Source organism: Rhododendron vialii, chromosome 13a (genome assembly GCF_030253575.1).
Source record: "Rhododendron vialii isolate Sample 1 chromosome 13a, ASM3025357v1".
NCBI lineage: Eukaryota > Viridiplantae > Streptophyta > Magnoliopsida > Ericales > Ericaceae > Rhododendron > Rhododendron vialii.
Window position 1 is genome coordinate 22,706,398 of NC_080569.1, and position 22,751 is coordinate 22,729,148.

The window sequence follows — 22,751 nt, forward strand, 5'->3', positions numbered from 1 at the left end:
AATAAAAAACAGTTTTGTGTAAATACAGTTTATTTTAAAAACAAATTTTTTTTTAAACAACAGTTTTTGAAAAAACACAGTTTTGCGTAAAGACATTTTTGAAAAAAACAGTTTTTTTGAAAAATAAAGTTTCTAAAATAAAATAAAAAATAAGTACGTAACTGTTAAATTGGCTTAAAGAAAAAATAAAATGATTAGTAATATTTTAACTGTATTAGATTAGAATAATTTCAATGTACGAAAGTAATGTATTGAAAAATTAAAAAATTATGATACAATAAATATATATTACAATAAAAAATATGTAAATATCTATTAACCCGATCCCTCGGTTTACAATAGTGGCTTTCTTTTGGACTTCGATTTCAGTTCGAGTAGAAGCTCCTCTCTCTCTCTCTCTCACTGGTCGCCTACAGAAGGTTCGCTTTAGTTCTCTCGAAGCGCTCGAAGCAACTGACGCGAAAAAGGTCCCGACTTTGGTAAGTTTCACACTTGCATTTTCTAACTGAATCTCCTATGTAAAGAGCAATGTTGCAATTGACGAATATGGATGAATTTCCTGTTATAAAGAATGAACGGTTGAACTCAATCACAGAGCGAGAGTAAGAGTAGGGTTTAAGTTTATCGTGCTTTTGGTATTTTTGATTTGTCTAATGGAAGGTCGCACCAAATGGATGGAAATTAGGGCATCTCCAGCCTTTCATTAAATTCTTCATCGAAATTCAATTTTGATCAAGAGAATGAGTAAGCATGAGAGTCAATCTGTTCACGTAAGTGATACTAGTAACTAAATCAAAGGATTCTGCAAATGTTTCACCAAATTAATGGTGAAACCTAACCCGTTCCTCAAATTCGTAAGTTCACCTTATTACTCTAGACCTGATGGAATATGGTAAAAAGAGCAAGGATTGGAGATAGATTCGCTTTCATTGGAAAAGATTGATGAGGTTTTCGTGGTAAGTCGGTCAGTTTTGGTTGATGTTTTTTGGGGGGAAATAGAGTAAGGATTGGAGTGGTCTATATTTCATCGAGCTTATGATCAACAATTTCTGATTTCTGATGATAGAGTAGGAGATGGTTAGAAGATTTATTTGGGAATTGTCAAGTAGAGGTTTGCTCTCTCCTAAGGATTTAGGTTCGAAACCACCTAGGAGCAATCAACTCCTTATGGGGTGAGCCATACGGGGCGTTGTCCCGGCTTTAATTGGGCCCCAGCTAATGGACGGTGGGATTGGTTCCCAGATTAGTTGAGGTGCGCATAAATTGGCCCAGACACTTGAGTTATCGAAAAAAATTGTATGGGTGCCACTAGGATAATTATTTAGCTTCTTTCCTTTGGCTTTTATTACCTGTATCTTGTTATGACTGAAAAAACCAAGCTTGCTTCGAAAAACCTTCTCATTCTTGTTTAATATTTGCGAAGCTTCCTACTCTACTTGGTGTTAATGTTGTGGATTGTCGTAAGCATAGTTGTCAAAGGTGCGAGGTGAGGTGCACCCCCAACGCCTTGCATCATCCCAGGCAAGGTGACTTGAACAAGACGCAGGGTAGGCGCGAAAGGCGACAAGGCACAAAAAAGCGCGCTTCTTTCAAAATCGATCACAACCCTAAGATTTTTGTTTTGTAGGTTAAAACTATTGCGTTTGGTCCACTCCTTAATGGGCCGAATGTTTTTATTAAACCCAATAGGGCTTTTGCCCTCTTTTATCATGTAATGTACTCTTGTGTAAAAGAAGTAAGAGTAGTGTGCTGTGTGTGCTTCTTGTTGACTGCAAAAGAAAAGAGGGAGAGAGAGAGCAGGAGAGACTGTGTGAGACAATGAGAGGAGTGTTCCATTTTATTGAGAGGAGAGAGTGAGAGATTGTTGTGTGAATCTCACAGGTGTAATTTCTCGATATAGTGAAACTCCCCTCCCCGTGGGCGTAGGCACGTTGTTTGGCCGAACCACGCAAGTTCTCGGTGTTGCTCTTTCTTGTTTGTGCTTGTTTATTTTCGTGCTCGTGTTTGGTGCGGATACGGGTCCGGGACGTGACCCAACAGTGGTATTAGAGCTCTGGTTCAAGCTGCGTTGGAGCACTGGAGAAGCACGGAGAAGCCATTAACGCTTGGTTCAAGGTTTAGTCAGAATTGAAGGTTCTCGAAAATCAATTTTGATCATCGGGTTAGGTCCGCCTCACTGGGACGATCACGTTGGTGGTGACCCGGTTGAGTTTCGTCAACGGAGAAGGTCGCATAGTTGATTTGAACGGCAGCGGGCGAAGGCTGTAGCGGCTCACTGGTCGATTGGAGAATGGTTGATCGTACCGAAGTTTGGAGCATAGGGTCGTCTTTGTCTCGTCGAGACGATTGCGGATCTGCAAAGAACGTTGCCAGAAACCGCTGGGGTAAGCCACATGCTCTAGTTGAAGGCGGCGCTTGGCTAATGGAAACTGAACCAGTTCCGCGGTTCAAAAGGATGTCAGAGGGGTCAGCGGCAGTCAGAACTAGTACAGGTGGGTGTTTCGGCCGGTTCAGGCCGATATTGACCAGTTCGGATCCGATTTGGGCGGTACAGGGCCAGTTTAGACCGGTTCCAGACTTGATTTGACTATCTTAATCTATTTTTGGGCTCGGTTTGCAATGATCAAAATTGGATAGGATAGTGCTGGTACGTGTATTTACAACTTTAAAAAGTTTATTTTCGGCATAGTTAGAGTTGAATGGAAGTGCTAAGGGTCGTTTTAGGTGATTATCTTGTATTGATTTGATAAAATAAGATGTCAGAGGTTAATATGAATACCATGGTCCAATTAACGGCGACCAATTATGCGATATGGAAGTCACGGATAGAGGACTTGTTATCGTGGAAAGATTTGTATGATCTATAGGAGCTCCTAGGGGTTAAACCGACTGAAACGAAAATAGAGAATTGGAAAAAGATGAATCGGAAAGCTGTAGGGTTGATTCGCCAATGTATTGGACATGAGGTATTTCATCACGTAGCCCAGGAGACCGACGCTTATGTTTTGTGGACAAAGTATGAGGCAATGTATCAATCGAAAACATCCCGGAACAAAGCATTGTTGATGAGGAGGTTAGTGAATTTAAAATTGAAGAGTGGGAATTCGGTTACCGTGTGCTCTAGTGAATTTCAGAACTTGGTGAATCAATTGGCTAGTGTTGGTTTGAAATTTGATGATGAGCTACAAGCTTTGTTATTGCTTAGTTCCCTACCGGATGATTGGGAAACGTTGGTGGTTTCTTTGAGCAATTCGGTGCCGGAAGGGAAGTTGAGCATGAGCATGGTGCAAGATGCTCTCTTCAACGAGGAGGCTCGGCGAAAGGAGATGGGTACGGGTATTGAGGATGAGACAAGGGCATTGGTTTTGAATGGAAATAAATAGTGGAATCAAACTCGAGGGCGAATGACCGAAAGAGGAAATGGGTCCAAGCCAAGGGGGCGCTCATGCTCGCGAGGTGGCGAGCCGCGCGGCATTGATAGAAGGAAGTGTTACTTTTGAGAAAAAGAAGGACACATAATGAAGTTTTGTTATGGATTATGGATTCCGGTTGAATTATGGATTCCGGTTGCTCTTTTCATATGTGTTCTTATAGAAAATACTTTCGTGAGTATGTGGTATGTGACAAAACTACAATCAGGATGGTGAACAACACGGTGAATAAGGTTGTTGGCATGGGTACCGTACGGTTTCGAATGGTAGATGGGAGGTTTGTGAGGTTGAGCAGAGTTCGACATGTACTGGGATTGAGGAAGAATTTGATTTCCTTGGGAATGTTGGATGCAAAAGGTTGTAGTTTTGCATCAAGGGATGGAGTTCTTGAAGTGTTCAAGAATGACAAAGTGGCATTCCAAGGCAGGATGGTGGAAAATTTGTACAAGCTCCAAGGTCGTGTCGAGGTGAGGAGTACAAACTTTGGACACCAAGCTAACTGAAATATTGAGAGGCGTCGGGTTGCACAAGTGTGGCGTGCAAAGGTACAAGCAAATGAGTTGTTATGTGTGGAGAGCAATACCGGAAAGGAAGTGCAACAATTGATGAGCTTGAATGGAGCCGAGCTTGAAAAAATTGATGAAGTAAAAACAAGTGCAAGGAAGAGGGTCACTTTGCAACCAATTTGGTTGCAAATGTTTTCGGATAGACACACCGGTGACGGGGTGCGGGCGCTCAAGCAATAGAGGAGCGTGGATAAAAATGGACTTCATTGCGGTTTTTGTGGCATCTTGGTTGAGATGGAGGTGTTCCCACGGATACCTTTGGTAGGGGGTGCATCTTCGCAAGGGGGTGCGTTTTTCTTAGCTTGGTCATCCAACCAAAGTTTTTCATACCTTCCGGAGTCACCGCATATAAGTCACACCTTCATGTTCGTCATGCCTCTCAACCATCGCCACTTCGGATTTTTTTTTATCTTGCTCTATACTAGCTTTGAGCCTTGGGCAAAACTTCATTATGTGTACTTTTTTTTTTTTCACAAAAGTAACACTTCCTTCTATTGACGCCCCGTGGCTCGCTACCTCGCGAGTATGAGCACCCCCTTGGCTTGGACCCATTTCCTCTTTCGGTCATTCGCCCTCGAGTTTCATTCCACTCTTTGTTTCCATTCAAAACCAATGCTCTTGTCTCATCCTCAATGCCCATCCCCATCTCCTTTCGCCGAGCCTCCTCGTTGAACATAGCACTTTGCACCATGCTTATGCTCAAGTTCCCCTTCGGCGCCGAATTGCTTAAAGAAACCACGAACGTTTCCCAATCATCCGTTAGGGAACTAAGCAATAACAAAGCTTGCAACTCATCATCAAATTTCAAACCAACACTAGCCAATTGATTCACCAAGTTCTGAAATACACTAGAGTGCACGACAACCGAATTCCCACTCTTCAATTTTAAATTCACTAACCTCCTCATCAACAATGTTTTGTTCCTGGATGTTTTCGATTGATACATTGCCTCCAACTTTGTCCACCAAGCATAAGCGTCGGTCTCCTGGGCTACGTGATGAAATACCTCATGTCCAATACATTGGCAAATCAACCCTACCACTTTCCAGTTCATCTTTTTCCAATCCTTTGTTTTCATTTCAATCGGTTTAACCCTTTGGAGGTCCAGCGGATCATACAAATCTTTCCATGATAACAAGTCCTCCATCCGTGGCTTCCATATCACATAATTGGTCACCGTTAATTGGATCATGGTATTCATATTAACCTTAGACATCTTATTTTTTATTAAATCAACCCAAGATAATCACCTAAAATGACCCTTAGCACTTCCGTTCAACTCAAACTATGCCGAAAATAACCTTTTTAAAGTTGTAAATACACATACCAGCACTATCCGATTCTGATCACTACAAACCGAGCCCGAAAACAGATCCAGATAGTTAAAACAAGTTTGGAACCGGTCTAAACAGGACCCGTACCGCCCGAACCGGTCAATATCGGCCTGATCCGGCCGAAACACCCCACCTGTACGGGTTCTGACTATCGTTGACTCCTCTGACACCCTTTTGAACTGCGGAACTCGTTCAATTTCTGTTAGCCACACGCCGCCTTCAACCGGCACGTGTGGGTTACCTTAGCGGTTTCCGGCAACATTCTTTGCAGATCTGGAATTGTCTCGACGAGATGAAGACGATCCTATGCTCCAAACTTCCATATGATCAACCCTTCTCTCTGATCGACCAGTGAGCCACTATCGCCTCTGCCCACCGTCGTTCAAATCAACTGTGCAACCTCCTCCGGTGATGAAACTCAACTGCATCATCACCAACGTGATCATCTCAGTGAGGCGCACCTAACCCGTTGATCAAAATCAATTTTCGAGAACCTTCGATTCTAACTAGACCTTGAACCGAGCGTTAATGGCTTTTCCGTGCTTCTCCGGTGCTCCAACACAGCTCGAACCAGAGCTTTGATACCACTGTTGGGTCATGTCCCGGACCTGTATCCACACCAAACAAAAACTAATACCCTAGCCGTCAGATCTCAAACAAAATAAAGGGTCCGTCATACCTCTCCTGGTCTTCCATCATAGCGGACTTGAGAGAACACTCACCGAATTGAGAGAATCACTCGATCCTTCTGTTGCCTGTTGTCTCGGCTCTCTCTTCAATCACTCTGAGTCTCAGTCATCTCTCTCGGTCATGAACTCAAGGTATTCTTCTCCCCTCTCTTCTTTCTCTCTCTTCATACGTCTATGCAAGGCTGTAAGCTTCATAATACATATAGGCATGTACATAAAACAACTTGGTTGTTCAATTGTTTTCCAAAATAATTCGGAAATAATTTAATTTAAATATATGAAAACAAGTTCATGGATGTTTTTATTTACTTTTGGATGGTAAACTCATTGGCTTAGTGCTTATTATTTGAAATATTAGTGTATGCTATTTTTTCTATGTTTTTTCGCATAGGTGCGCCTCCCTTCAAAAAGGCGCGGGCCTCGCCTTGTGCCTCTCGCCTCAGGCCCAACAGGACTTTGCACTTTTTGCCCTTGACAACTATGGTCGTGAGTCGGGTATTTTAGCTATAGCTAAACTTTCAAACTATGTCTATCTTAGGATTTATGTGGCTAGTTTAGGAGATGGATATAATCTCCCAACTACAAGAACTAGTCAACACTATCGCAGCTCTGGCCTTCAATACCTTCGGCACATTACAAAGGGATGCCCCACCGGTCCGTCTGTCTCCAAATTATCCCGAACCTCCTGCTGCTAATCCCACGGAAGATGCTGCTAATGTAGCAGAGCAACCTAAGCTCATGAGTGCTGCTCTGGTGAAGTCCGCTAAGCAGGTGCCCTTAATTTTTCTGCTATCTTCTCATTGACTACGGAAAGTTAAATGTTTATATGGCTGACAAAAGTGTATCTGAATACCAAGATGATTTGGAGGTATTGAGCTGTTGACCGATAAACCTAACTTTCTAGTTCGGTGCATATTTATCTGTCACAATAGCTTTTGGCTTCTAGAATCATTTTGTTGAGCCAGGTTGATTTTCTGCATTGGGTTTCTATGCGTGTCAATGCCATTGAGTGCAGTTTGCAAACTCTACTTTACACTTGTGACATGTCGAGTAATTGGATGAACTTGTAGTTGGGATCTTGAGCATTTCTACTCCAGTAAAGTATCACTTAATTTCTCTGTTGATGAGCTATATGATGTTAGATGCAATTGAGGAGCAAAAACTCGTCAGCAGTCAGTTTGACGGTGTGTGTTTTTTATTTTATTTTAAAGTTTGTACTATGAAAATTAGAGCTGATTATCTGCTCCGATAGTTCTTAGTTCTGTCACAAAAATGTAAAACAGCCCACTCTTTTGAAGCTTCATTATTTTGCACTGTATCAAGTGTCACCTCGTCAATGTTTCTGTTCTAATCGGATAGGTTGATTAACCTCCTGTTTTAGTACTTGAAAGGAAAACGGGTTTCTATTTTTAAAGTTAAGGTGTGTGCTATTGCCCTCAATTTTTGAGATACAGTTATAAAATGGAAAAGGTAGCTTGTTGACTTGTTCTGATTCTGCAAGGAGAATTGGTGTCTTCCACTGATTGGTTTGTATTTTTTGGTTCTTATGTTCATTCCTAGGTTGACCAATCTAGAGATCAGGTTTTTTGAGTTACTTCAACTTGTGTATTTACTGCTTTTTGTCTTTTTCATGCTTCTGTATCCTTGTCTTCCTTTAGGAAGAATTCTTTTCTTCTTTCGTTTAGATTTCTCTTGCCTAACAGCCTAAGTGGTTTATTTGTCCTCCTATAACCAGAGGAACCAGAGGAAGGATGAAAGAAAACTACCTTGCTCTGGGCTCCCTAAATGTTGCCAAGGGGAGTGAATTTTTTTGGCTGTCGATGTTGAACCATTCTGTCTTTGTCTGATAAATACTTCTTGTTAGGACATCTGTTGGGGGTAACATTAGCTTGTTATCGTGATTCGTTTTTTTTGGCTTGTCTTTTGAGATGAGTACCCAAATGCTCACTTCATAGTTAAATCAAATGTGATGTCTGAAACTTGTATTCCCAACTCAATTGGTAAAAACTGGAAATTGGTAAAACAAAAGAGGTATTGCCTGCCAAAATTTTGACTGCCAGAAAACAATTAGAGCTCAAAGTTGATTGAATCTCGCATATGTTTTGGCTTTCACCCTCTCTTCTATTTCATTTCTCTTCCGTGCCGTGTACTTCTGGAACGTGTTTGCTTGTCCCATTCTGTAGAAGTTGTATATCGACTTACAGAATGCTAGTTTTCCATATCCAGTTTGATGCATTGGTTGCAGCACTTCCTTCATCTGAAGGAGGTGAAGAGGCTCAACTCAAAAGGATTGCAGAACTTCAGGTATTAGGTCGAGCAATGCAATCTTCCTTTGAATATCAAAATAGTTACTTTGTTGTCTCATGCTCTTCTGGTATGTTCAGGCTGAAAATGATGCCGTGGGCCAAGAACTTCAGAGGCAACTGGAAGCTGCAGGTTAAGCTTTGAACTTTTCATTTTTTGGATGATACTAGGCTACTACCTTTCATATTCTGATAACTAACTCAATTTTGCTGAAGATGTAGTAAACTTTGGCTCTATGTTACCAAGGAATACTACTTCCTAGCGAATTAAGTTTTTGTACTTCCCTAGCGAATTAAAAGTTTTGGTACGAACGTTCTAAAACATGGTACACTACCATTCCAAAACGGTAATTTAGCGATCCCCTAAGTTTTCCCAAAAATGTCAACTTATTATGGTAAAAATAGAGAGAATGGTATTTCGGTGGGAGAAAGTGCAAAAAGTTAGTTCTTTATGCTCCTAGAAATGTGTTTTGTATGAATAATTTGACAAACAATACTTAGTTTCACTAGATGTTTATCGCTTGTAAGAGTAAGTTCTAGTTTTGTTATCTATAGAAGCCTACCCCTAGCATACCACAATTTAAGCATGCAGCGTACCACGTTCCCGTGTCCTTTCCTTGTATCGGAACGATCCGCGTTCTAGGTAACATAGCTTTGGCTTTGTTTAGTTGTTTTCAGAATCATTTTTCCAGAGCACCTTTGAGAAAATTGTTTGGTTGACGTTTCAAGACTTTTCGTTGGGAATTACGGTGAAGAACTCACCTTCCAGAAAACGATTTCCAGAAGACGTTTTCAAGTTCTCCATGGCCCTTTCTGCTTTAAATTAAGTACGGTATGAAAAAGTTGAGTAATGATGAGTGCTTTTGCCTTTGGCTTGTTCGAGGGTGGACCTTGTGAATAACCCGGAAATACATGAATATAGTTGGCTTGTGTCATCACTGTCATCCCCTGCTTGGGATCTCTGTGCTTTTCGAAGGCAGCCGTTTTTTGACGGATAAAAATAAGAGCAATTTACATTTTGGTTAAACTAACCTTCTTGACCGCTATTTTGTGGCCAGATGAGGAATTAAAACAGGTCCAGGAGTTGTTCAGTCAAGCAGCTGATAATTGCTTGAACTTGAAGAAGCCAGAATGATGTGCATAACCAATTGGCATGTGTCTCGGCGGGGTCATTTGTGGACATCAGAGTTGGTGAAATTTTTTTGCTAGGAACTAGCAAAAAACAACCTGGGAACATAGAAGCAGTTTTTTTTTTTCTTTTTCCCCCTTTGCGAAAGTTCAGTATTGTTAATTGTAGTTAGTGATGTTTGAACACCCGTCAAACGCATGAGAGTACACGATGTCTGTTTCTCAATATTGATTGGATTCTAGATTATTGCAATCAAAATCTAGGTGCTTTTTGCCTTTCGAGTTCTCAAAAAGGCTTGGCACCATCCTTTGGAGTTGACTGACAAAATGTGAAGATGAGGTGTACCTTCTCCTACAGCTCGGTTATTCCGGTTGTATCCGTTAAGCTTTGCAAGCAATTAGCGATGGATGTTATCATACTCCTGTTGGTTATTGTATCCTTGGAGGGATCGCTATTTTTTTTCCCTTTCAATTGTTTGAATGACATTACTGCGAGCGTTTGTAGGACTGGTGGTTAAATCTTAACTTCTAAACTGTGATGATCTTCAGTTTACTCACGAATCTCACATACAATGACAAATAAAAAAGACAAAAAAAGGTCAACATAAATGAACTAAATCTATATCCTATGCCATTAGGCTCCTGATCTTAACTGTAGTAGTAGTAACTGACAAGGATTCAGCAAAGCTATTTGTGAGCCCTTCTCAAGCCTAATTTGATAATCGAAAATATTTGATTTTAAATTTTTTTGAGAACGGTAGGCACGCTAAAAATCATGTTCATTGCTTTAGATAGGTTTTCAAAACACATTTATATGTTAAAAAAAAATGAAAAATGAAACACTAAATCAATATTCACTTTCTCAACAGAAATCTATCTATTACTATAATCAACTATGTTCTTACAACGTGATTAATTTTTTTTGACGATTTCTAAAAAGTCGTCATGATATTCCGGAATCTAGTATGAATCCAATTTCACCCCCAATTTTTGACCCATTGACTGCATAACTGCAAACTTGAATCTCAAGAGTGCCTTGAGACGACACTTGACTCTCTCAGTTTTACTTTTCCTGCACGACCAAAAGAAAGAAAGAAAAAAATCATTACACTTGACTCTCTCAAGAGTGCCAATAAAAATCTTTACATTTTCTCGACAGAAGCCCATATTATCGCTCACAGTCACAGTTGACTTACGTCTGACTTGGGGTTTCTTCCGTCACAACCCGAGGCTCGATAGCCTTCATAGATCTGAAAAGTATGTTTCAAGTGTGACCGTTCATCTCTCAAACTGTGAGTACTTTGAACCAGTCTGTTTCCCATGCTAGCATTTTCATTCTACCCAATTGTTTCACTCAATTTTCCAAAACCCAGTTCAGTTATGATTTATGATTGCAACTTCTGTGTGGTTTAGAGCAAAATTGTCTAGAAAAGGAATGACAATTTATGTAATTACATTAGGATTTGATACATTTGCTTAGGGAGAATCCTGCCCTGTTGTTTATCCATCGGTTTTTCTAGGGGTTAGTGGGTTCTTGAAATTCAGTTAGATCTCATACTTATAGAGGGCCAAAAAATGGATATGCATCTGAAGAATCTTTTTGCAAGATTTCATGAACAGTTTGGTTCAGGTCCAGGACTGGGTCCTGGATCTGGGACATGTCTTCTCAAAGTGGAAGGCATTTCCCCTCCTTTCATCAAATCCCTCTATAGAGCTGCTGCAGCCCTATACCGGACCGATCCGTGGAGACGATTGTGTCCGGTGCACCTTTTTGGTGTTCGGGTTGGGAAAGATTCCGACTGGTCTGGTAAAAAGCAGCCTTTCCCCTGCATTCAGTTCATAGGTGGGGATGGAGGGGATTTAGGGTTTCATTTGTTTCGGTCTGCAAATGATGCTAAGAGGATGACTGGGTCTAGGGAAACAATTAGGGTTCCAAATGTTGAGGTTTTTAGAGTGACCTATGAGTTGGAGTCTTTGATGTTTCCGTCGAATAAGAAGGTGGTTAAGTCGTTTGCATTGGAAGTGTCTGGTACTGACCGCTTTCCTGTTATCGATGTGGCGCGTTGTAATTCGTCTGGTGGGCTTCAGTTTAGAAATCCCTCCCTTGAAGAGCTTAGATTCGTGTATGCTGTCATGAGAGCCATTTCGTTGGTGCACCCTTTGCTTCAGCAAGATGACGATGCTTGTCCAAAGTGGTCAAGAGTAATGAAATTTGAGCCTTTTATTGAGACAGTTGATGCACAATGGCCTCCTGAAATGGCCAAGGGTAGTGATCTTGTTGCAGTTACGGTCTCACATCCGCCTGGTCAGGGATACCAAGAAAAGGCCAGCTCAACAGCTAGCTCAACCCCCACAAAGCACACAGACCCACCAAGGGATGAGAATTTTATGGATTTGCAGTTGAGCTATTATAGTGTTGGTTTGAGGCAGTGTGTTATGTGTGAGAGAGAAGTCCACGGACAACAATCTATCACTTGCGACCAGTGTCGTGCGGTGAGTTACTGCAGTGCCCTTTGCCTGAAGCAACACTGGAAGGAAACGCATAATACATTGTGCGGGCTTTACAAGGGGATGATGGAAAGAGAAGAAGAGTTGGAAGTGAAGATCTTCATCTTCCCTCGTTCCGCTGACCTGCCGTGTAAGTGGCTTGAGGCGTTAGGTATCCATCAAAAGGGAATGTGGCGCCGGAAGTGCAGTTGTTTTTCCCATTGCCCTTTTGGTCTGCTTCCTGCTAAAGATGGACTTTGGGATTCTTGGGGTGGGCTTGATGATGATGAGTATCCAGTTGATTCACCTTTAACAGTTGGGTTTTTAAGTCCCATCCTTCTCTCTGGGTGGTTGGAGTACTATAACCTTCGCTCACTTCCATTGTCAAGTCCCGTTTCTGACATTCTCTCCCACCCATTGACACTTTATTACATACTAACCTCACTGAGTATCAGCACAAAGAACCGCTTACTGGATGGCAAAGAGGTGGTTCTTCACTATCTTGGGCCAGAAGGGGAATTGGATTGGATGCCTGCTTTTGCTGAAATAGGTCATCTACTTAACGGGACAGCCAATATACAGATAGTAATGGTGGGTCCCGGAGTTCCGATGAATTTGTCTGGGACAACTTTGGGGATAAGTAACAGAGTGAGGGTGAATCTTGTGAGTGGTCTTTATCAGGAGGAAGCAGCTTACCTTTCTTCTCCCCATGTAATTGTCGGACTAAATTGTAGATTGGAGAACTATGCGAGTTGGGTTGACGCCTTGCACTTGATCAAGTCCATGGGTGTTCCGGCATTTTTCACTGATCAGTCAGAAATTTCTTGTGCTAATGCTAAACAAGTTCTTCAGAGTGCTGGGCTCAATGTTACTCAACCTGTGACACCAAATCCTTTTCGATCACCGGTGAGGAATCATGGACCTTGTAACAATCTTCCCTCATATAGCAATGGATTTTTGTTTGGAGTGAATACATGATCTCGAACCCTAGAGGGTTTGAATCAGAGTCTTTTCAAGGAAGTTCAACCCTGCTTTACCTTAATGTATTGAAACATTGCTTTTATATTGTTGTTCTTAGTCTATGTGTGATTGCTGTAGAGTTTATTTATTTATCTTTGATAAGTAATAAATTTATTGAAAATGCATGCAGGGGACTCCACCCATGTACTCTGTAGAGTTTATTTATGTCTCATTTGAATTCCTGGGTATATGTACCAAATTTCTATTTCTTCAATTGGGTAGAAATGGGTTTCAACTGTCTTGTAGGTACAAATTTATGCCAAACATTGTTCTCGTCATCGTTGTCATCATCAAGACTCCGGAATGGGCTCTGCAATGCAATCTTTGCACCATCGGTACAAATCTGATCAGTGCACACATTCGGATTAATTATTTTGTCATTTGTTTGTGTGTGTTCCAATTCGACGATTCAAGTGTTTTTTTTTTGACATATGATATCTACCAACGATGGACATTGTAGTGTTGGTGAAATTAAACTCACTTTTGAACTTGCACCTAAATGTGCGATTTCTCAATTAATGTTAAAGATACAAAATAGAGCTGCAAATTCTTCGAGAAACAAATTGCGAAAAATTCGCTATTGTATAACACTTTCTTCATCCCTCTTTCCCGAAGTGAATGAATATCAAACAACTGAGGCGGGCATAGACTGATAGACACTTCATAATTGTATATCTAGCTACTTGCAAACATACTGGCATTGACAAATACTAACACCCGCACTATCGTCACAGTACCCTTGCCCGTAATTGAATTTTGCAGCACAACTTGCATTACAACACTTGGTATTACATTTCTGGCTGCATCGGCCGAGACCCCCATGGCAGTTCCTCTGCGGTGGCGCTGGTGGTTGCTTGCCGCACGAGTAATAGCATGTGCATAATGGAGGGTTGAGGGTAAAATCGCATGAACCTGAGCTTGAGCCTGGAGGATGTCTTGATTTGCATCGCTGATCGCAGTCGCTACCGCATAGTCCTAAACCCTCCAAGCATGTTCCCCCCGCCACCGATTTAATCTTGAGTGTATCTAAGCAACAAATAGGTAATACTATCATATTAAACTAGAAGATCGTGGTATGGTATGTGACGGGGAAGAGGCTCTATTTCAGTCGGTAGTTTCCGGGATTGTTTCAAACTTAAGATTGTGATATAACGAAGTACAGTACGATATACCTGATGCATGCAAGAGAACCACTAGGAGAAAGCATATAGTTGGGGAGAGCTTAGCCATCACCAAAACCCAGAAGAATATGTAAATACTAGTCTAATTGTTCCAATTTTATTTTTTGTATTCTACAATTTCTACTTCTTGCGTTATTATTATATAGGGAAAATGCTTGAGTGTGTCTATTTTTTATTTTATTTTTATTTTATCAAAAAGAGGGCATTTACATTATGTATTAAACTACAAAGTATAAATCACGGGACACTATTATGTTCCATTTGAATTGAAGGGTATTTTTGAAAGTCTAAATTTTAAAATGAACTAATTATTATGTTCCATTAAAAAGTTGGGATGGGTAAACAAAGTGTGACGGAATGAGTACCATTCAAAGACCTTGTTTAAAAATACATAGAATTTCAAGAATATTAGCATTAAAAGGATGTACAAAATCCTCTTGGCAGTAATTAGAATCAATTACATTGATTACCATAATTAGAAAAGGATCATCTCTGATGGATACGTATATATCCTCCAACTTTACAATCCATTTACAATAGCAAAAGAAGAAAGCCAGTGAAAGTAATTTATAAGGCAATTGGGGGATGGTGCTATGTAGGGGTGTGCGCAGCACGGAGCCGTTGGATCATGCATCCAACGGTTCGGATCTCACCTCGACAATGAATGACTCTCTATCGTTGGTTGTCTAGATGAGATCCGAACCGTCGGATGCACGATCCGACGGCTCGGAGGTGCGCCGTATGGTGCTATGCAACTCACTGCACAATGCCAACCCGAAGTCCTTTGTAAGGGTACCAGATTCCTGGGGATAGGTTTCCAACTTAATTTATAAGGGAGCTACAAATAATCTTTAGGGGGGCAAATATGAATTGTTAAGGGTACAAAATTCAAGATGTAATTGGTAACACTGTTTGCTTATGTTTTGCAACATGATCGAGAGGGATAGCAAACGTATCACTACCTCCGTTCTAGCTATATTCTCAGTTCATTTTTCACTGTTTAGAACATCTTAAATAATTGTCTATATTTTCTCGCCCTATTCTCATAAATAAAATTTTGAAAGTTGTTCGGAAAGAAGTAATTGAGATCTTTTAACCAGTTGAGAAAATCCAAATAAGTCTACAGAATTATACTCCTTTGATGATCAAATTAAAAGACACATGTTAACAAAGGACCAAGAATATTTTATCTCCTAGCATGCCTTCCGATCTTCCAATTATTAGAACATTTTTTCAGAGATTTGCAAAAAGTAGTTGTACATGTTTGATTTTTTTATTTATTTCTCAACAATACTTTAATTGTACATAAAGAAATATACCTGATGCATAGAAGAGAACCACTAGGAGAAAGCATATAGTAGTTGGGGAGAGCTTACCCATCACCAAATTAAAACCCAGAAAGAATATTAATCTAATTTTAGTTTTTTTGCTCTGCAATTTCTACTCCTTAATTGGGTTTATTAGTATTATTTATAGGGAACACTAGTAAGAGACAACTGGGGATAATGCATGCATTGTGTAATTTCACTTGGGGTAAATTAGTTAATTTCTCCCATATTTGTTCTGATTTTCATTAATTGGTTTAATTGTTAAGTATATACCTGATGCATGCAAGAGAACCAATAGGAGAAAGCATATAGTTGGGGAGAGCTTATCCATCACCAAAACCCAGAAGAATATATAAATACTCCTAGTCTAAGTGTTCTAATTTTATTTTTTGTATTCTACAATTTCTACTCCTTGCGTTATTATTATTTATAGGGAACACTAATAGGAGTCAACTAGGGATAATGCACGTATGTGTCTTCTTTCTTTTTATTTATCAAAAAGAGGTTTTGCAATGGGATTATTAAGCCAAAACGACCGGGGCTTGTCTATTTTTGAGGTCGGGCACCCAATAATGAAATTTACCAAGACATATTCCCTTCGTCCTGTAGAAATTGAGTCAATTGCCTATTGTTTCCATTTTGAAAATTCAAAAAAAAAAAAAAAAAACCTGATGAAATTTACCTTTTGCCCTTCCCTGTTGAATTGAAAAGGAAAAGTCAAATTTGAATTGAAGGGTATTTTTGAAAGTCTAAATTTTAATATGTACTAATTAAAATGTTCCATTAATAAGTTTGGGTAAACAAAGTATGACGGGATGAGTACCATTCAAAGACCTAGGTTAAAAATACATAAAGTTTCAAGAATATTAGCCTTAGAGGATGTACAAAATCCTCTTGGCCTGTAATTATAATCAATTACATTGATTATCATATCATAATTAGAAAAGGGTCGTCTCTGAAAGATACATATTATCCTACAACTTTACAATCTAGCGAAAGTAATTTTTAAGGGTACCGGATTCCTAGGGATAGGTTTCCAAACCCTGTATTAGATTACCGCTATCCTAATATGGTCTTCTTATTAGATTACCACTATCCAAACACGGTCTTCTTGCAATCACGGACAAAAATTTAATAAAATTAGAAGTTTTTTTAATTACAAAAGTAGTGAAATGAAAAGCGTAATTTGGGCACCATAGACGTATTTGACCAATATTTCCATTAACTATTTAAAGTTGACAAAGTCGAGTCAAATTAAGAATTCACAAACAAAAGTAGTATAATATTTTAGCTAAGAAGACTAAAGTGAAAATGGATGTGCATACTCAAGGTACTTAGACAGGATATTTGAAGAAAGAAACATGATCCGATCTCTTTCTAAACCTCACTTGCTCTGTTCCACAGCTAGAAATAATTTTCTGTTACAAGGGAGCAACTGACTGGGGTAGCACCAATGATTACGCCTTTGCAGAACCAGCACCAAAGAGCTAGAGGTAAGAGCTTGTCTTGTTTCTCACCATGTTTTTCCATGTCACTGTAAATTTGGGGAGAGAGAGAATTCAATCACTATGTCCTCTGCCAAAAGGCTTGGAGAATATTTAAAGGAGACAAAATGAAAGCAACTGATAAAATCAAAGTTGGAGAACAAGTGGAGGGAAGGCAAAACTGTGAAATTATGTTGGTGACGAATTCAGATCCTCATCAAAGAAAGTTCCCTTTTAAGGTGCGTGACCTTTAATACCAACCTACTCTTTCACCGTGAAAGACCTAAAGTGCAGGAACTGAAGCTTTGGAAATGGACACTCCTTAACTGCAATCCCCAGTAGGTACAGAGTAGCAAGCAAGCAAAACATGGTTTAACCGGACACTCCTTAACTGCTTGCAAACCAGGGGCGGAGCTATGTTGGGGCCTGGCCCTAGCTTCTCGAGCATCTGAGTTAATTTTAAAATTTTTATTTTTTAGATACTTGATTTTGAATATTATTAATAATTATTCGTATATAGCTACTTATAATCTTAATAATTTTGGTTCAATTTGATAAATAACCGGTTATTTTACATTCTCATTTTTCAATTTCTTTCCTAAATAAAAAATAAGCACTTGAAGTAGCCTAAAGAATCATTTCAATGTACAAATGTAACGAATTGGAAAACAAAAATCTTATGATATAATAAGTATATAATCCGATAAAAAAATATATATTTATTAAGCCGACCCCCGGAGTCAAAATGCTGGCTTCGCAACTGTTGCAAACCTCCATTGTTTACCCACTATGGGCATCAATTTACACAGTGAACAAGAATATCGAGGGTAGGATTACTAAACTCCTTTCCACCCCCCATCCCACTCCCATCCCCCGTACTCTTTTCTTCCGAAGGCTGACGGATTCATGATTCCTACTTTGGGGGTGCAAACTCTAATTCCGTTATTTATGTAACAAGTTGTACCTAAAAAATGAGCGTTTTGTTAGACTTTGGAGGCGCAATCGCCCCCTTGGATCGATATCCCTATGCATAAACATTTTCACTGTCAAGGCAAAACAAAAAAGGCTAACAAGATTTACTCAAGTAATGGGCAAGAACACTGAGCGCAAGGCTACATGAACACAGCAACAGAAAATGATCATGGCACATGCATGTGCTGATAATGCAAGGCCATTACGTTATAACTTCCCAACCATGGCAATTATCAAGCTGCAATCCAGTCCAGTTGTTCTATGGATCAAAATGATGGGTAAGCCTTTAATATACCCTGTTCCTTATCTATGCACAACCCAAATATTTCATACTAATCCCAACCAGGCCCATTTCGGTCAGACCGAATGCCCCAAACTTTCCCGACCAGACCAACCCCACCTGAAACCAATACCGGCCCCTTCTTTACTCCGGTGGGGGTCGGTCTCTGTCCAAACCTTCAACTCCGACATTGCCACCAACAAGGACACCGACAAGGACGCCCTCCCCTTGCCCTCCGTCATGAAGGCCCCAATCCGGCCTGACGTCGTCACCCACAGGCCACGTCCACTCCCTAGTCTCCAAGAACAGCCACCATGTTGAGATGTGAAGACAATTTTAGAGTTGCAGTAAAAAATGACTCGGAAGGTTTTGGGTCCCGCTCAACGCAGGTTTGAGCATTTTTTAGGGTTTTCTAGTATTAGCTTGCTTTCATATATAAAAGCAAAGCTAGGGCTGCCTCCTTTTGTAACTCTGACATATTTTCATCATAGTGAAACACCCCAACACCCCGTGGACGTACGATTAAGCAATCAGCTTAAGTCGGAACCACGTAATCTCTGTGTCTTATTCTTTTCTTGTTTTATATTATTTTTTGTTCTTGATTTGTTCTTCAATTGTGTGCGTTTGCTTGTGGGTTTGGACGTTCGAATCCCCAACAACTGGTATCAAAGCTCCGGGTTAGGAGGTCAAGGGTTTACACAATGGCTGAAGAAAAATACAAGATCGAGAAGTTCAATGGTACAAACTATGCTTTCTGGAAGATGCAGATGGAGGATATTTTGAATCAGAAGGATCTATATCTTCCGATCAGTGGCACGAAACCAGAAAGCATAAAGCAAGCAGATTGGGATATTTTGGATCACAAAGCTTTGGGGACTGTGCAATTGAGCCTCGCGCCGTCGGTTGCGTCGAATATTGCCAAAGAAAAGACTACAGCAGATTTGTTCAAAGCCCTAGAAAAGATGTACGAGAAACCTTCTGCGGTGAACAAGGTATATCTTATGAAAAAATTGTTTAACCTAAAGATGCCTGAAAACTCTATTGTTGCTGAACATCTGAATGAATTTAATACGGTTACGAATCAGTTAGAATCCATGGGTATTAATTTTGATGATGAGATTAGAGCTCTTGTTCTACTATTGAGTTTGCCAGAAAGTTGGAATGGAATTGTCGTGGCAGTGAGTAATTCCTCTGGGTTTGCAACAATAAAATTGGAGGATGTTACTGGATTGATATTAAGAGAAGAAGCTAGGAGGAGAGCATCGGGTGAGGATGTTGCTTCGAGTTCAGCACTTAGTATAGAGGAGAGAGGCATGTCTATAAATAGGGGAGCCAACAAGGGCAAGGGAAGAGGGAGTTCTAAGAACAAGGACATGAGTAAATCTCGTAGTAGAGAAGTGAAACCTGAAGGTTGTTGGAACTGTGGTCAGATGGGGCATTGGAAGCGAGACTGTAAGGCACCACCGAAAAAGCAGCAGAACGGGAATAATCAGGGGGGTAAGAACACCGTCAATGTTTCCAAAGAATCGGATAATGAAGCCTTGATTTGTTCGCTGGATTCTCGCAATGAGTCTTGGATTGTAGACTCGGAGCCTCATTTCATGCTACTTCACGCATAAATGTGCTACATAATTATGTGCAGGGAAACTTTGGAAAAGTTTATCTGGGTGATGATGAAGCTTGCAACATAATTGGGAAAGAGGATGTGTATATGACTCAAACAGACGGGACAGTACCGAAATTGAAGGATGTTAGACATGTGCCTAGTTTAACAAGGAATCTTATTTCAGTGGGTCAGTTGTCAGAGGGTGGAGTGGTCACATCGTTTACATCAGACGCTTGGAAGATGAGCAAAAGAGCACTGGTTGTGGCTCGCGGTAAAAAGGAATAAACCCTATATGTATCTTCGGGTACTTACTATAGCATCGCAGTGGCAGCATCAACGGTTGATTGTACTACGTGGCATCGTAGGCTGGGTCACATGAGCGAAAAGGGAATGAAAGTAATGTTATCAAAGGAAAAATTGTCGGGTTCTAAGTTGCTGGACTTGGACTTCTGTGAGGATTGCATCTTCAGAAAACAGAGGAAAGTTAGCTTTACAAAGGTGGCAAGGACTCTAAAATCAGAGAAATTGGAGCTGGTTCATATAGACGTGTGGGGACCATCTCAGGTATCTTCTCTTGGTGGCTCACATTATTTTGTTACTTTCATTGATGATGCTACTAGAAAATTATGGGTTTATTTTCTCAAGCATAAATCTGATGTGTTTAGTGTTTTCAAGAATTGGAAAGCATTAGTTGAGAATGAAACAGGAAATAAATTGAAGTGTCTGAAATCTGATTATGGCGACGAGTATTATGATGGTGAGTTTGAGGCTTACTGTGCTGCAAATGGGATTCGAAGGTTGAAAACGATCCCAAATAAGCCAAGGCAGAATGGAGTTGCTGAGCGCATGAATAGGACGATTCTAGAGCGCGCAAGGAGCATGAGGCTACATGTTGGGTTACCTAAGCAATTCTGGGCTGACGCAGTAAATACAGTGGCGTATTTGATCAACAGGGGACCTTTAGTTCCTTTGAACAATGGATTGCCAGAGGAGACTTGGTTAGGTAAAGAGGTAAATTTATCCCATTTACGAGTATTTGGTTGCATGGCCTATATGCATATTAAATCGAGTGATAGGGATAAACTTAATGCTAAGTCTCGAAAGTGCGTGTTCATAGGCTATGGTACTGATAGCTCCATAGGCTATATGATTTTGAAAATTGGAAAACACGTAGGAGTATGGATGTGATATTTAATGAGTCTGTTTTGTATAGAAACAGATAGAATTAACCCGATGAGACTAATGAAAATTTAGACTTTGTAGAGTTTGAGGGGATCCCTAATAGTAATGTCTCACAGCCTCAGGATATTAATATACAGCCTACTCCACAGGCAGATCCACAGACTTCTCCACTCAGGAGATCTACACGTACCGTTAAACCACCAATGCGTTATTCTCTTGCTTTACACTATTTGTTGTTAACTGATGTGGTGAACCAGAATGTTTTAAGGAAGCATTGCAGGTGGAGACCAAGGGAGAGTGGGAACGAGCAATGGATGATGAGATCGATTCTCTCTCATCAAACCAGACTTGGGATTTGGTTCAGTTGCCCAAGGGGAAGAGAGCTTTGCACAACAAATGGGTATACAGGCTTAAGGAAGAATCTGATGGGAGCAAACAGTACAATGCGAGGTTAGTATTAAAGGGTTTTGAACAGAAACCAGGTATTGAGTACACCGAAATCTTTTCTCCTGTGGTAAAGATTTGTACTATCAGATGTGTCCTTAATATTATGGCTGTTGAGAACTTGCACTTAGAGTAGTTAGATGTTAAAACTGCTTTCCTTCATGGGGATTTAGAGGAGGATATTTATATGTATCAGCCAGAGAGTTAAGTTGTCAAAGGGAAAGAGGATCAAGTATGTAAGCTTCGAAGGAGTCTGTATGGGTTGAAACAGGCGCCTAGGCAGTGGTATAAAAGGTTTGATACATTTATGACAAATACGGGGTTTAGTAGATGTCATGGGGATCATTGTTGTTATTTTAAGAAGCTTGGTAAATCATATCTCATACTTTTATTGTATGTAGATGATATGCTTGTTGCAGGTTCAAGCATGGATGAAATTGCTAATCTCAAGGCACAGGTCCAGGGAGTTTGCAATGAAGGATTTGGGTTCTGCGAAGAAAATCCTTGAGATGCGAATCAGTAGGGACAGGGTGAACCGGAAGTTGAAGTTGTCACAGGAGGAATATGTTGAAAAGGTGCTCAAAAGGTTCAACATGGAAGGTGCTAAGCCTATTAGCACACCGTTGGCAAGTCACTTCAAGCTTTCGAGGGAAAAAGGGGCAGTAACTGATGAAGAAAAGAACTACATGGCCAAAGTTCCATATGCCTCGGCGGTAGGCAGCTTGATGTATGCTATGGTTAGCACGAGGCTAGACATTACTCAAGCAGTGGGAGTTGTCAGCAGGTTTATGGCAAATTCGGGCAAGGAGCGTTGGGAGGCAGTCAAGTGAATTTTGCGGTATCTGAGACGTACTTCTGATTTGGCTTTATGTTTTGGAGGTTCTGATATTTGTTTGCAATGATATGTGGATTCGGATTTAGCAGGGGGTATTAACAGCAGGAAGAGCACTAGTAGGTATGTTTTTACACTGGGGAGTGCAATAGTTGATTGGGTCTCGCGGCTACAGAAAACAGTGACTATTTCCACAATAGAGGCGGAGTATGTTGCAGCTACAGAGGCATGCAAGGAGATGGTATGGCTAAAGAGCTTCATGAAAGAGTTGGGTAAGGAACAGGACAATTGCAAATTGTTCAGCAATAGTCAGAATGCAATACATTTGGCGAAGAACGCAGCTTTTCATTCGAGGACCAAGCATATTGACATAAAGTATCACTTTATTCACTCTTTGTTGGAGGATGGGCAATTCACTTTGGAGAAGATTCACACAAGGGATAATCCGGCAGATATGTTTACGAAGGTGGTTACTGTGGAGAAG

General features: G+C 40.4%; 3 protein-coding genes and 1 long non-coding RNA gene across 8 annotated transcripts; 3 read left to right on the forward strand and 1 right to left on the reverse strand.

The window, feature by feature from the left end:
• The first annotated feature begins 335 nt into the window (after nt 1-335).
• On the forward strand, nt 336-9,779 carry LOC131313434 (mediator of RNA polymerase II transcription subunit 21-like). 5 transcript variants are annotated; one of them, XM_058341739.1, is made up of 6 exons: nt 377-479; nt 6,033-6,152; nt 6,559-6,791; nt 8,247-8,324; nt 8,405-8,456; nt 9,382-9,779. In XM_058341739.1, the coding sequence occupies exons 3-6, from the start codon at nt 6,582-6,584 to the stop codon at nt 9,456-9,458; spliced, it is 417 nt and encodes a 138-aa protein (XP_058197722.1). In that variant the 5' UTR covers nt 377-479; nt 6,033-6,152; nt 6,559-6,581; the 3' UTR covers nt 9,459-9,779. The 5 variants fall into 5 exon arrangements, with proteins under 5 accessions (XP_058197721.1, XP_058197723.1, XP_058197718.1 ...); XM_058341738.1 differs by lacking the exon at nt 6,033-6,152 and having other exon boundaries at nt 336-479; XM_058341735.1 differs by lacking the exon at nt 6,033-6,152 and having other exon boundaries at nt 373-479; nt 6,412-6,791.
• An 821-nt stretch (nt 9,780-10,600) lies between these two features.
• On the forward strand, nt 10,601-13,458 carry LOC131313437 (uncharacterized). Its single transcript, XR_009196193.1, has 2 exons — nt 10,601-10,743; nt 13,205-13,458. It is a non-coding gene; the product is annotated as an uncharacterized LOC131313437 (long non-coding RNA).
• Nucleotides 10,618-13,193, forward strand: LOC131313435 (uncharacterized). The gene has a single exon (XM_058341741.1). The coding sequence runs from the start codon at nt 11,027-11,029 to the stop codon at nt 12,914-12,916; it is 1,890 nt and encodes a 629-aa protein (XP_058197724.1). The 5' UTR covers nt 10,618-11,026; the 3' UTR covers nt 12,917-13,193.
• Nucleotides 13,459-13,637: 179 nt separating the features above from the next.
• Nucleotides 13,638-14,188, reverse strand: LOC131314005 (defensin-like protein 183). Its single transcript, XM_058342502.1, has 2 exons — nt 14,131-14,188; nt 13,638-13,984 (listed from the first exon to the last, which is right to left on the reverse strand). Exons 1-2 carry the CDS (start codon nt 14,186-14,188, stop codon nt 13,638-13,640), a joined length of 405 nt encoding a protein of 134 aa, XP_058198485.1.
• Between the last annotated feature and the right edge of the window lie 8,563 nt (nt 14,189-22,751).